The sequence below is a fragment of the Dermacentor albipictus genome, chromosome 2 (assembly GCF_038994185.2).
Source record: "Dermacentor albipictus isolate Rhodes 1998 colony chromosome 2, USDA_Dalb.pri_finalv2, whole genome shotgun sequence".
Classification (NCBI taxonomy): Eukaryota; Metazoa; Arthropoda; class Arachnida; order Ixodida; family Ixodidae; genus Dermacentor; species Dermacentor albipictus.
Window position 1 is genome coordinate 37967973 of NC_091822.1, and position 14862 is coordinate 37982834.

Here is a 14862-nt window from a genome sequence, read left to right on the forward strand (position 1 = left end):
GGCGCTCACAGACGGCAAAAACCAGCAACATTACCACTAAGCAGCAAAATATACAAATCCAGAAATAATATCCAGAAACGATTCTTTTCTTTCTCTATTGGTTCAGGAGATTGTGATTTTGCACAAAAGCGTGACTAACGTCTACGCGCAGGAACCGGTTAGTTTAGAAAATTGTAGGTGTTCTATGAGGCTATGCAGTCAGTCACCAGTGTGTCCAAGGTTTCTAAGTAAGTTAATTAAGAAACACGGCCGCTTAGATCATGGCTAGAAGCTTCTTTTCTCGCCACATTTCATTTGTAGAGATAAAAAAGTAGCATCCTAACTCGTTTCCGGGGACCGCTTAAGGAAACTAGTGGAGGAACGCGGTTGCATGTATGGTTAAAACGCAGCACTCAAAATAGTGTATTATTTTAGTCAACGCTACTTTTGCAGTTAGGTCAAGCGAGCGCCCGATCTTCCGCATGGAGCCAACGTGGTATTTGCATCCAGCCGCGCTGTAGGTTCCTGAGTAAACCTTCCATTGACGGAAACGCGAGATATCGAGTACTAGGGCTCCGAAGCCCAGTGTGAGCGAGCGCTTTCGTTTGCGCCTTTTCTTTTTATGCAGAGCATCGTGAGAGCGACGAAGCGCTAACTGAAATAGGATAGAATGACGGGCGCGCAGCTCTTCCTTTAGATATATTTTGTTTCGCCCTCCGAAGCCCAGCCCGTGCGATACCGTTCTCGAGTACGTGACCCTCGCGCAAGAAGAAAAAGTGTTCGCGGTGTAGTTTCCAGTATATAAGAGGTCCGTAACTGCAGCTCCAGACATTCCCTCTCGACAAGCAGTCGCAGGAGCCGCAGCCAAGATCATGAAGGCGTTGGTAAGTTGGCTAATACAACTGAAGAGTAAAGCTACCACAACAGTGGAATACAACACAAATGTAATGGTCGATCGCTTTGCAAACTAAAGGAGCTCTAATGTGTATTTGAAGGTGCGGTTAACATGCTCGTTAGTAAGAGCGTCGGCTGACTTAGTCTTGCAGGAGTACTAGGAATCCTTTCCCACCAGAAACCGCGCCACCCTCAGCTGCGCAGCCAGTGCCTTACGGAATGATGACTGCACCGAAATTGCAGCAGAAAAGCGCCTATAAAATAAGAGACTGTTCACTTTGGCTATGCTGAGGTAGAAGTGGCATCAAGTAGTTTCATACTGGCCGTGTTTTAAAAGAAAATATATTTGCGTGCATACTGGTAAGGATTGCATTTTCTAAGCAAGGGCAACAGGAAGGCGCACCGATCAACAAGCGATCATTAGCGAAATGTCTCAGTACTCCATCGAACGTTCCATCAGATAAAAAAATTTCCTTCTTGAATTCGTCAGTGTGATAGTAAGCATCACGTGGATGTTAGGGGTGTATACGTATACAGATAGAAATTTTCACTAAATATCGGTTGCTACAGCGCTCCCATTTGTTTATCCGTGTGCCTTCATGTCGTCCATTTTTATTGAGCGCAATACTCACGAGTATGCAATCACACCTCACCCAAGAAACAGCATTCATATTCATGTGTCGTCGGACACCGTCACTTCAAAATAGTTCCCTTGCACAGAATGTCCTCAAAAGCTCTTTCTGGAAGGACTCGAGCAGCCTTCTGTGATTCAAGCTTCATGTAGACAGTCATGTCAAAATGGCAACCTCTGGACTGGGTTAGGAAAAGTGCGCAACATTGGGGGAGGGGCAGAAACCCCACAAGTGGCCCACTATTCACCTCAAGCATTACAAGCAGGCAGCGCAAAACATAGGTGTACAGATACGATCCCGAGAAAAAGATACAGTCGCCGCAGCGGAAAACCCCAACGCCTCTACGTCCTAGGGAAAGCTAGGCATGTCTGCAGGTCGTCAAAGTGCATGCTCATCGTCTTTTTTGGCATTCACGGAATTGTACATCAGTAATTCATGCGAAATTATCTGTCTGTCAGCGACGAGTTTTTGACATATGTATGAGTTGGTTCGTTTGAAGAAAACGGTACGGTCTGGAATGCACGCGGAGGTGAAGGCTGCACACCACTAGTTTCTCGCCGGAGTTTCTACCCCTGTTGTCAGATTTGACTACATCTTTTCTCACTTTCTTCCCAATATAACAGCCCAGCTCGATTGTCGTCGTTTTCGCACGATTGCATAAATCAACCGCGAATCTTAAAAGGTTGCTCCATTTCTTCTGTACAGCAGATGTTCAGGAAATGTTCGAAAAATGCTAGGAATGCGTGGGGGGGGGGGGGGGGGGGGTGCTGCTGTATTGTTGCGCACGGCTACTATTCCAAAGGTGGCAGTGCTTGAATGCAACTAAATGAATTGCGTTCTTTGACATAGAGGCAGTCGCAGAAATTCTCTTTACCACTTCGCATAAATTACCTCAATCTTTAGCTATGGCAAAAAAGTGCAAGATGATACGATTACATAAAGCAGAACTATAGCCGTAACTAAAAACACAGCAACAAAAATTGATAGAGATAGACCTCGACATATCATAGTGTTGTGTCTCAGTCGCCTTCCGCTGTCATCGTTTTAGCTGCAGCACCACCAAAACGAAGAAGAGATGCATCCATGCTTTGGTACCCAAATATATTTTTTCATTTGTTTTTGTCATGAACGAGTCAATCGGGTGCAGAAATTGCAGGAGAAATGAGAGGCTAGAGGTCGCCTGGAGAGCGAATTTTGTTCTCCTTTTTACCCAGACGAACGAAGCAGTAGTTAACTAACATGCACTCTAACCTGAGAAGTCCAACAAATTCAGCTTGCAAGCAAATCTAATTTTGCATTCTTTCAGTTGTAAATGACTATGTCCTCGTCAGCGCTTGTTCCTAATCCTAATCTCCTAATAACATAAATAGTAGCAATGGAATAAAGATAAAACATGAAAAGAAAGTCACGGAAAGGTCTGATAATAGGACAGTCGATATCTTTTTGCACTCTTTATTTCATTTCACATGATAAACCAACTCTCCGAAAATCATTGGCTTGGAAAAGACCTGCTCTTGTAGATAAAAATGCGCTCGTCTAATATATGCGTAAGTGATATCAGTGTGAACCTAAAGGTAAACGCAAGCGCCTGTTTCGCATTTTTGTTTCTTGGTACACGATATGAATTTAGAGCATCTCGAATTATTCCTAACACGCGCTAATACTTACGCAGAGCACTGCCGTCATCCTGTCTGCCGTCATGGCCTGTGCCGTCGCTGGAGGACTCCTAGGTGGCTACGGCCTTGGAGGCGGCTATGGCTTTGGTGGTGGATATGGACTTGGTTACGGCGGCTACGGCCTCGGATACGGTGGAGGCTTGGGATATGGTGGAGGCTACGGTGGAGGCTATGGCTACGGCGGAGGCTACGGCGGAGGCCTCGGTGGTGCTGGCATTGGTGGCGTAGGTGTCGGCAGCAGCGTCGCTCTTCTTAGAAGAGGACCTCCATTTGCCAAGGCCGTGGCTGGACCAGCCTTTGTGGTCAGGACCATTCACCATGTCAACAAAGTCAGCGGCGGAGGAGCCCTGCTCGCTCACTCGGGCCTCGGCGGTGGATACGGTGGCGGCTACGGATATGGTGGCGGCTACGGATATGGTGGTGGCTACGGATATGGTGGTGGCTACGGCGGCGGGTATGGATATGGCCTCTACGGCTACAAAGGCTAACTTTCATCATTGCCTGCTTAGTACTGCCATTTTCATCACTGAAGACGGAAAAGCAGTTGGTAGCGGTGTCCGCTACGGAAGCACCTACTGCTGCACGAGGTGCGTGTCAAGTGGCATCTAGCAGTGCAAGGTGCTAGGCCCTCTGATGAGAGGAGTCCCGGCGTTTCCGTGCACATAAATCTTCTCACAATGCACATGGACGATTGATATGACATCTGTCGCAACATTCTTCATTGCCAGTTATTCTGTGTGACAAGAATAAATGCTTCATATAGAACTTAAGGCAAAACATATGTCATCACTTAAGCTGCTACTTGCACATACTGCAGGTCACGACGCGAAAACCTAGTCGTTTCAGAGTGAGTTTCAGGGGTGGAGCTGTGGAGTCAAGCTAATTGACTAGAGCAGTATTTAGAAACAAGTCAGTTCCAGTCCTCACTAGCCTTGCGGCTTCTCTGCAGGACTGCGCAGTTTCCCGGTTCGAAAGCAGCCAATCGGTGTAACGTGGTCGCCTATGAGTAAAACCAATGTATGAGCCCCGTGCTAATTTTAGCAGCTTCTGGACAAATGCAAAACTTTTAGAATTTCCCATCCAGAAGGGAGGTTACCGATGAAACCAAACTAACTTTTACACACAAAAAAACTTCGCAATAAGGCATATACACATTGAACTTAAGAATATTCAGAATTTTGAAATACCGTGGAACCTAGAAACAAGCATGTAATACAGCGCAGACGCACATTACTTGAAGACAGCGTTCCGGCGAAGGAATAGTCTGTATTTGACTTTTGTTTCTACCAATTTTTTTGTAAATCTATAAACTCTTAACGGTTGGCGCAATGAAACTTAACAATCCTTCAAATGAATTGGAAGTAGGATTACGTTACAACTTGAACGAATGAATGTGGATGTAGAAAGCGCGGATTTTCCTTCTGTATTTCGTGCAGACCTGCGGTATCTCCAAGTTGCATCACCGTAATGTTTTCGATTTGAAGCTGGTAGAATAGCAGTTTTTCATTTTTCACTCTTAACATCGAATAGAAATTGTCTACGCACTCAAGCAGTACATAATATCTAAAGGGCCTTCTCTTTGCAATGTTTAGTAGGCGAGAACTGCGATTATAAGTAGGGTACAATTGAATTAGTTAAACATCGCAAGGGAGCTTTCAATCGTGAACTACCAGCTATACCTAATAGAGGACTTGCACAATGTTGTATGTAGTCTGGCTGAGGGAAAAATCATAACATGGCCTTAAATTGCACATGTACACAAACACTAATAAAGCAGATTTGCTGCATAACCAGGGCGGGCATTCCATGACAATGTGAGATCGAAGTGAAGACTGAAGCAGAACTGTGCACGAAGATAAAGAGAAGGGGACAACAATTCTAGAATTGCCTTTATTAAGGAATGTTGGATGTGGTGCTGTTATTGCTTAGCCCGGGCTGTTAAAAATTGGCCTTAGTCTTCTGGTTCAAAAATACTCAATTTCCCGTAAACCAATATTTGAAACATACATTATCCTACTGAGAAAACACCGCCTACTGTGTCATAATTTCTTACACAGTAAATTGACCGCAGTGTCATTAGCTGTGTGGCCCCGCTGAAAGCACAACAGACGCTATCACGCATGCGATAAGGGCCGCGTCAGCGCCACAAAGCACGCATGTGAACGAAGCGCCAATGCGGGTGAGCTGCGGTGCTTTGCACTACTACATTAAACTTAGAAGGGATCACTATGCATGCGAGATCACTTACGTAAATACTAAATACACCGATCGTATTCTTTGGGCTCCTCGTAAGTACTAGTCAGCCGCGTAAAGACAGAATAAACCTCATGCAACATGTCGGTGCCACGTGCGATCGCGAAAGCTGCATTTTTGAAATTGCGATAAGGAGCGTTGTAGCAAAAGTTGTCCGATATATCTAGTAATACAAGTTGGTCTATGGAATCAAGCGCCTTTTTCATTTCGTGAAAAAAAAAACGCGAGCAATATTTTAGTTCCCTCCTGCAAGAACGCACTTTACAAAGAGCTTTGTCGTATTTCAATTACTGCGAAAGATGTACGGTGCGTCCTTTCGAAAGTTGTATACTTCACAGGAGGATGTCTTCGGCTTGTGCATGATATGTTTCTAAAATTCAGGCTTAAAGAATTCCGTATTGCTACGGGATCATGATGGATGCGATTTGATCGCGAGCCCTGATTGGAGACAGGCCTTACAAGGCATTCCTCCCTACTTTGCGACATTAGGCATGCCACTGTTGTTTCGTTCATAAGTAGATAACACGTCACTAAAACAGCAGATAATACGTCACCTTAATTTTGTTGACTTCTGACGACACAGTAATTGCAAGTGAGTGCATTGCTTCCTGTACCTAAACCACTGTACCTTCAGACATGTAGGTGGAATTTAGATGGGAAATTTATAAGAGTTAAGTGCATTCTAGAGGTGCATAAAGTTGAAATTCCTTTAAAAACTCAATGAAGTTCTGATGGAAGTTCTTGGCCAACGCAGCACTAGTGATGTTAGGAAAGGCTCCTAGGCAAGTCCAGGAATGTGGGATGTCTACTACTCAGGCGAAGCCGACCCTGGGGAGATGTGGTCGGCGTAAGTCTGTGGGAAGCATCTTTCTTTTAATCGATTGCCGAACAATATCACCTTTTTCGCAAACTGAACTTCAGGTACTTAATGCTGATAACGGTTTCACGCAAAATATCACGTCAAGTTCAATTCCGCGGCCTGGATTTTTCTAGTGGGGTTACTTTTGTGCGCTGCTTAAAATGCATGAGGGGAGTACTAAAATGCTGATTGCAGTGCAGTGAGATAAGATTCAATCGACTAATTGTACGCTAGTGGCATATGCTATAGGTCTACCTCCATATGCTCGACCAGTTTCATTTTATTGAGCTGGATAAAATTTGTCTTGGGGCACTTTTGTTTGGCCTTTATGCGGTGAAGCGTTGCTAAATGGGGAAATGATTCGTCCGTCGTTTAATTAGTGGGAAATGGCTGGTCGATCATGTTAAAACTCATGGACTCCAATGTGCCGCTATGATGCACCTTCGCGCCCTTACGTTGAAAGGCAGATCACAATAGCAGATTCTGCAAGAAGCAGCGGGCCGACTCACTTAAAGGATTGGGATCGCGGCATGATGCCCAGGTGCACGCGAGATTTTGTCTAAAGTTTCGACGTATGGTAAAATGTCCCATTTAATACTGAAAAAGATTAACATCACGTTCTAGCTTAACCCGTGAAACCCAATCAGTAGTTACAAATAATTAGTGAGCAATTACATAAATAATTAAAGAATACGGCCACAACACTACAGGAATTGGAGATCACTAGTTAGTAGCGCACTATGCTATTTTCTATGCTAGCTACTAGCACACTATGCTCGGGTGTACACACCATTAAAGCAATGACTGTAAAATGAAATGTCATAAATGCATTGATTCAACAATGAGGCCTACAGGGACTCTTATTATGACGTCACGGGTGATAACGAATATTTTATTTTACTGGTACAATGGCAGAACTGATTCCTGCTCGTCGTCATTAGTGTTATTTGCACTGTAATATATTAGCACCTAATTGCGATTATATGGACCGTCCAGGCGCATTTCCGGCGTCGTCGTCACTGTCGCCATGACGTTGTGATAAAGTCGAAGTGCGATAATACCGTTCACGCTCACGGTATGCGAGTGAAAGCGCCGAGCACGATGACTCGATTTCGCGCGCGCAAGGTGAAAAGGTGGGGATGAAGCACGCCGTTTTCAACCGCGCGCAAGGAACCAGGGGGAGGGGGGCGGAGGCCGGGGGCCGTCTGCTCCAGCAGCAGCTGCGTATGACGTGGCTTAGCGCGACCGCGCGCGCCCTATCTTGAAAGTCATCCGCGATGAATACAGAGTCTAGGTGCGGCGAAGGTTCATAATAGCTTTCGCTGCACAGCGTTCATGCCGCTTAGCTCGTGTAGATGCGAGGAGCAGGGCGAAGGTCAATTCGCTAGCTGCTGCCACTGTTCCTGACGCCAGCGTTTTGCCAACGAGTTTGCCCGAGAACTCATCCGGTGAGATGTGTTCCTGTTTACCTTTCCGTTCTTGACACCGTGGCTTTTTTATAACGCGAATGTTTAGGAGCTTATAGGGCCGATGAAACAGCTGTCTTTACTTCATATAGTTGTCTAGTAACTTTCTATCGCAATCAATGATGCAGCTTTCTGGCGAGAGTGCGACACTTTGGTTAACATTACTAACTCATAACGCCAAGATTAACTTTCACGTAATCATCATAACTATCATCATCAGCAGCAGCTCATTTGTGTCCAATGCAGGACGGAGGCCTCTCCCTGCGATCTCCAATTATTTCTGTCCTGCGCCAACCGATTCCGGCTAGTGCCTGCGAATTTCCTAATTTCATCGCTCCACCTATTCATCTGTCCTCCTCAATTGCGTTCCCCTTCTCTTGGTACCCATTCTGTAACCCTAATGGTCCGGTCATCTAGCCTACGCATCAAGTTGCCTGCCCAGCTTCATTTCTTTCTCTTAATATCAATTGGAACATCGGCTATCCTTCTTTGCTCTGTGATCCACACCGCTCTATTCCTGTCTCTTAACGTTATGCCTAATATGCTTCGCTCCATCGCCGTTTGCGCGTTAGCTAACTTTTGTTCTAGCTTCTTTGTCATTCTCCAAGTTTCAACCCCATATGTCAGCACCGGTAGAATACATTGATTGTACACCTTTCTTTTTAATGATAATGATAAGCTTCCAGTCAGGATGTGACAATGTCTGGCGAATGCGCTCCATCCCATTTTTATTCTGTTGTAAATGTTCTTTTTATGATCAGTGTCCCCTGTGAGTAATCGACTTACGTAACCGTATTATTTTACAAACTCTAGAGGCTGACAGCCGATCCTCGACTCTTGTTCCCTTGCCCGGCTATTGATCATTATTTTTGTCTTCTGCATATCATTCTTCAACCCGACTCTTATACTTTGTTAATGTATTCAATCATTTGTTCTATCTCGTACCCAGTGTTGCTGAATGGAACATTGTCATCGGCAAACCGAAGGTTGCTGAGATATTCGCCATCGATCCTTACTCCTAAGCCTTCCCAGTTTACGAGCTTGAACACTTCTTCCAACACGCAGTGAATAGCATTGGAGAGAGTGTGTCTCCCTGTCTGACCCCTCTCTTTATAGGTATCTTCCTGATTTTCTTGTGTAGAAATAAGGTAGCTGTTGAACCAGTGTAGATATTTGCCAAGATATTTACGTAAGCATTCTGTACTCTTTGATTGCGAAATTCCTCTATGATTGCTGGTATCTCCACTGAATCAAATGCCTTTTCGTAATCTATGAAAGCCATATAGAGAGGCTTAGTCTACTCTGCAGATTTCTCGATTACCTGATCTATGACATGAATGTGATCCGTGGTAGAGCATCCCTTCCTCAAACATGCATGTTCCCTTTGTTTAACAAAGTCCAGTGTTCTATTTATTCTATTGCACATTATCTTCGTAAATATCTTATATCATGTTGGAGGTAAGCTAACGGGCCTATAATTTTTTAATTATTTATTGCATACCTTTTTGTGGATTAGTATAATGTTGGCATTCTTCCTGTTCTCTATGACTCTTGAAGTAGATCGTATTTTGGGCCGCAAGTTTTTCAAGCATTATGCTTCCACCATGTTTAAAAAATCGACTGGTAGTCCATCTTCTCCTGCCACTCTTCCCCGTTTGACGCCTTGCAAGACCTTTATAACTTCATAGCTAGTTACAGGAGGAACTTCTGTAAACTGTTGATTACTACTTAGAACCGAGGTATCGTGGCTGCTTTGGGTACTGTACTGGTAAGTATAGAATTCTTCCGCTGCTTTTATTATAGCTTCGAGATTGCTGATGATGTTGCCATGCTTATGTTTCAGTGCATACATCTTGGTTTGTCCGATGCCTAGTTTCCTTCTCACTGTTTTCAGGCTGCGTGCATTTTTGCTGTTTCCTCAGTCTTTCTTGCCTTATAGCCTCATCGAGGCTGCGGTGCCTATAAATAAATATTTTCAAATATCCCATTTTCTCCTTGTTGTTCGGTTTTGACAGTTTCGCGAGTTCTATATGAGATCTTGAGTTGGACACTTTCATTCCTTGTCTTTTCTTTATTAGAACCATTGTTTCTTGAAAGACCTTACCTACTGGTGGCCTTAGTGCCTTACCTCCCACTTCAACTGCAGCTTCTGAAGCTAGCCTTGTTAAGGTTTCATTCATTGCCTCTATGTCATCTTTGTCTGTTCTAAGACTGCAAATTTGTTTGCAAGTGCCAACCTGAAGTGGTCTGCTTTTACCTTACTGCGTCGAGGTTGGCCTGTTTATTTTTCACAAATTTTACTCTTTCTCTCTTCAAATTGAGGTGAATCCTAGCCTTCAATAAACTACCATCACTTCACTTTACCCTACCTAATACTTCTACATCCTGCAATATGCTGGGACCGTAAGAAAGTATGAAATCAATTTCATTTATTCTTGCAACAATAGGGCTTTTCCAGGTCCACTTTTTCTTCCAACGCTTCCTGAAGAAGGTGGTCATTATTCGTAGCCTATTTCTTCCCGCGAATTCTAGAAACATCTCTCCTCGAGTGTTCCTAGAATGTGCGCTGCAGTTGCCATTTGCTTTTTCACTAGCCTGCTTTTTTCCCCACTATTGCATTGTAGTCACCCATGACTACAACCTACCGAGTTCGCACTTTCTGCGTGGATAATTCATCATCTTCATAATGCAGTTGTATTTCTTTATCATCGTGACTAGAGGTTAAAGCATAGGTTCGTACTACCTTTGATATATACCTCCTATTCTGCTTTATTGCGACTGCTGCTATCCTCTCATAAATGCTGTAGAACTGCAAAAAGGGAGGAGAAAAATGTTTGCGTCGTTTGCGTCCATTTATTTCTTCTACAGTTGCACTTATATTTGTTTTCACGCGTTTCCGTTCGCACTCCGGTATATCTCGAACATGTATTCGCAATTGCTAAATTGCAAGTATCGCAAGTGCGGACGCAAAATGAACGTCAATAGCTTTCCCGCGCAAAGTGTACAAACAATGTCTAACTTATAGCTTAAAGGAGATATCGTAATCGCCCTATTCAAGCATAGAGTGAAGTCGCCTCCAAGGCCGCCTATTTTATGGTCGGCTCAGAGACCATAAAATAGAGACGGGCTGTTCTGGCAGCCCGTCTCGCCACTGCGGATTTACCTTTGAGCGAAAGTGTCTGTCAATGCACTCTCCACCCATCCGATGTCTCAGCCACGAGCGGCCCATCACCATCAGTTCCGTCTCGTGCAGAAAGACTTTTTCCGATGCCTGAGGCAAGTAGACGCGACGAGAAGCTGTTTGGTTTACCTCCATCCATACACGACACGTGAATTCCCAGTACGCGCTGAAAGTTTTTCATTTTCTCATTACCTTTTTGTTTAACATTACTTTTAAGAGCTGTTAAAATTCGGCGAAAAATATATTGTGTAGTTAACCGCGTTCATGGCCGCATGCGTACAGGAGACTCCGAAACCACGATGTTAGAACCATCAAGAAATACTATGTTGTGCAACCTGCTGCGATCAGCAAAACCCGTATAGCGCAGATAATCCGAACATGTTTTCCGGGATTGGAGATATACGAAATGGGATTAGACTGACTACTGACTTGCGTTGCGCTGAATTTCTAGTTAAAAGCCGCCTGCCCCCCCCCCCCCCCCCCCAACAAAAAAAGATATTGTCGGCAGAAGGAGGAGAGAAATGCGACGAGACGGTTTGCAGCATCTTGCAAACAATATGAAGAAAGAAAATAACGTAGCGACAGCAGTTGCAAAGTTCTCCTAGAGATTTTTACGTAGTATTACTTCATGAATATCAAATGTAACGTCTTTCAAGCACTCATAAAATTATAGTAAGTAAGAGTGGTAGGACTCAGTTACAAGCGATCACGGATAACATTGTTTAGCATGACAGTGGTAGCCTATATTCATATGTCTTTAATAATATCAATCCAAACGGCATAAAATGACTACTTCTTTCGTTACCGCTGCTGACCGATTACGGCTGGTTATTAGTGACCACTAGAAATAACCTCAATTCAATGTTCTCCGATTTTGTACAGTATAGGTAACGGATATGGAATGAAAAATCTACAAACGATGATAAATTGTAATAACCAGAAGGTGGCAGAACCGAGTCACCAGTGATCAGAAATCACTTTCTCTAGTGTGACAATGATAACCTTGCTTCGTACACATGGTTATCGGTGTCAATTAAAAAAGTGAGTACTTGAGTATTTTGGTTGCCATTTTTACCTGTCATTAGTGCTTACTAGTGATACCTTCCGTTCGATGTGCTGATACTTTTAAGAAGCATAGTGTCATGGATGTAAGTGAAGAGTCATAAAAATGCTAATTCAATTCTTAGACTGGGAGATGGCAGAATTGAATCACTAGTGATCAGAAATCACTTTGCTTAATATGACAGTCGTGTCTCAATTTATGCATTGTAATTTCCATAAATCAGTTTCATTAAACCTCCTTTTTCTGAATATACAGTAGTCAGAGTCGAAATACAAATACTGGTGATCACTAGTGATTACGTCCAGGTCAGTGTCCTCGACTATTCACAAGTCTGAACTATATTAACTCTCAGTCAATACCGGCTTATAGCGCGGAAAGCGCATCAGAACTTCGAGGTTTTTAAATGGCTCACTCCAAGCGGCCTACTGCGTATGCGCCCTGTTTCATGCCACTCTTGCATATGCGGCCCAAATTTAAACGGCCCCATCCGTTGCAGAGAAGGGACGCTTGGAAAACGTCACGCATATCAACAAATGATCATGCAATATTTCAGATGATATCTCACCGGCTTGATCAAATCAAATGCTCCCCTCGTTCACAGGAGGTAAATTTTGTTTGCTTGAACAAGGGATAAGATTGCCGCACTGAGTGGAATTGTCTTATCTAATTGGCTCACGAGAGGCGAGCCAACGCCAGCTAGATAACACAAGGCCTATTTACTCCGATCCACGACGTCACGCTACCTGGCCCCAAATTTCCATTGACAAGGCTAGCGTGATGAAAGCGGTGACGTAAAATCACTGTTGCCTAGTCGGGAGTGTCCCCATTAGATTATATGGCAGTCGGGCCAGGTAGCATGACATCATGGATCGGAGTGAAAAGGCCTTGTGCTATCTAGGTGGTGTAGGGCGAGCAGCATGCTCAAGTGGAAAGGGATTCGATAGGGCTGAGCCACTGCACTGAATATCGATAATCGGATGAAGTGGGTGGTGCCGGCGTCTGCGATTGGTCGGCTTTCCCTTAAATAGCTTGCGGTAGCTGGTCGAAAAGCGCGGCTTCATGCAACGGAAGCTTAAGAATGCCGCTAAAGCGAATCCTCAACAAAGAAGGAGTTGGCAGAACGAGGTCGTAAACGTGCCGCAAGTTCTCGAAAACGTTACACGGCCACGCAATTAGTTTTATTACACGCAAATAAAACCACGCTCTCCGGCAGGGGCGAGTAGCCAGTGCCGGAGTGATCGGTGGCAGGCATCTTTTGTTTCTTTCGGAACGGGGCAGCCTGTGGCTATTCAGAAGAAAATTCAGTTTTGTTCGGCATATTAATGCATCTTTATAGCGTACACGTCACTAGCAGGTGAAGTGGGTGCAGCCAGAAAACTTTTAACCAATAACCGAGGGCTAATGCCAAAAAGAGGTCGAATCAGAAATAATTATTTTTGTTTTGTTCGGTCAAATTATGCATAATCAGTGTGTACACGTCATATCAGATGGGGAGCTCTCGCGGTTTTCGTGACGTCGCGTGACAGGTAGGTGAAGTAGACGTGGTCCAAAAAATGTTTGCCTAATTGCGGTGGGCTGATTGCAGAATTGCAATAGAAAAGTTTGGAATAGTTTTACGTTATAGCGCCCCTGCTCGGCATCCTACACAGCCGTGGCAATAATTTGTGGAGAGGTTGCACTCACGCAAACGCATTGCAGTATGTCGAGTCCCCACAGTGATGGCGGTGAGGTATTATTGTTTCCTTTTCTCCTCCGCTAGCCAGAAGGCGTCTAAAAACTCTGCCAGGTCGAAAATACAATCGACCAGAGAAAATCAAAAGCGCACCAAAGTGCGCCGCGCGGTGGTCCGGGCAGCACGAGAAAAACGCATGCGCTCTGGCTGGATCTGGCAGCCCGCGGGTAGCGAGAACAAGAAAAGTGGTGAGGCTCAATTAGTGTATTGGCATAGATGCTTTGGCGCAGGTGAAAAAAAAATATTTTGTTGTTTTTTTTCTGTGACATGATACGGCACAAATGAACCACCAAAAAGCATCGTCTCATCGAATCTCGCTGCGTGCTTTGTGAACTTGTGTGATAGTGGATTGATTTGGCTTGTCTCATTGTATGTTCCGATGTACTACTTTAAAAATGTCAATGCACCTTTAGCGTCATATGTTTATAACCACATTAAACTTACAAGGTTCCGGAATTGGAAATGTACAGTACGACTTTGGAAAACTTAGTACACCTTTCGCAAGAATAGTTTGAGAACTTTATACCCATAAAGTATCGGAATGGAAATACATGTCCACCGTAGATTTCGCGGCCTCCGTGAGTAGCCGCAAAGAGCCCGCTCACCATCAAAACCCCCCTGAAACTTTGTGCTCGGATGGAACTCTTTGCTTTATGCGACGCCCAGTGCGTAGACGTTGCCGCGAAATCCAGCCCGAGTTCGCTATGTACGTGCTGAAATGTCTTTTCGAGCGTGAAAAAGATAGTCTAGACAAAATCCAGAATGATTTGCAGCGCCGGGGTTTGCTTTGGTCGGCAGTGCATGGACAGCGTGAAAGTATTTTTTTTTTGGGGGGGGGAGGGTGAAAATATTTCCTGTAGTAAAATATCAGTAGGGTTTAGTCACTTAAATCAATGACCCCAACCTGCACAGGGGGAAATGGGGATGCCGTAGTAGAGTGCACGGAAGAATTTTCATCTAGGGGTTTTTGACGTTCATTACACCCTAAAGATAAAGGTTCCCGCAGATTTTTTTTAAGACGCGGTAATAACTGGGTTTCAAAGCACGACCTAATACGAGGCCGCAGACCATATAGCCACTGAGCCAACGCAGAGGATATCTCGAGTGTTAGGTTGGCACTGTACATC

General features: G+C 44.4%; 1 protein-coding gene across 1 annotated transcript; it reads left to right on the top strand.

The window, feature by feature from the left end:
• Positions 1-832: 832 nt before the first annotated feature.
• LOC135918275 (shematrin-like protein 2) lies at positions 833-3848 on the top strand. Its single transcript, XM_065451942.2, has 2 exons — positions 833-863; positions 3178-3848. Exons 1-2 carry the CDS (start codon positions 852-854, stop codon positions 3667-3669), a joined length of 504 nt encoding a protein of 167 aa, XP_065308014.2. The 5' UTR covers positions 833-851; the 3' UTR covers positions 3670-3848.
• Positions 3849-14862: the final 11014 nt, after the last annotated feature.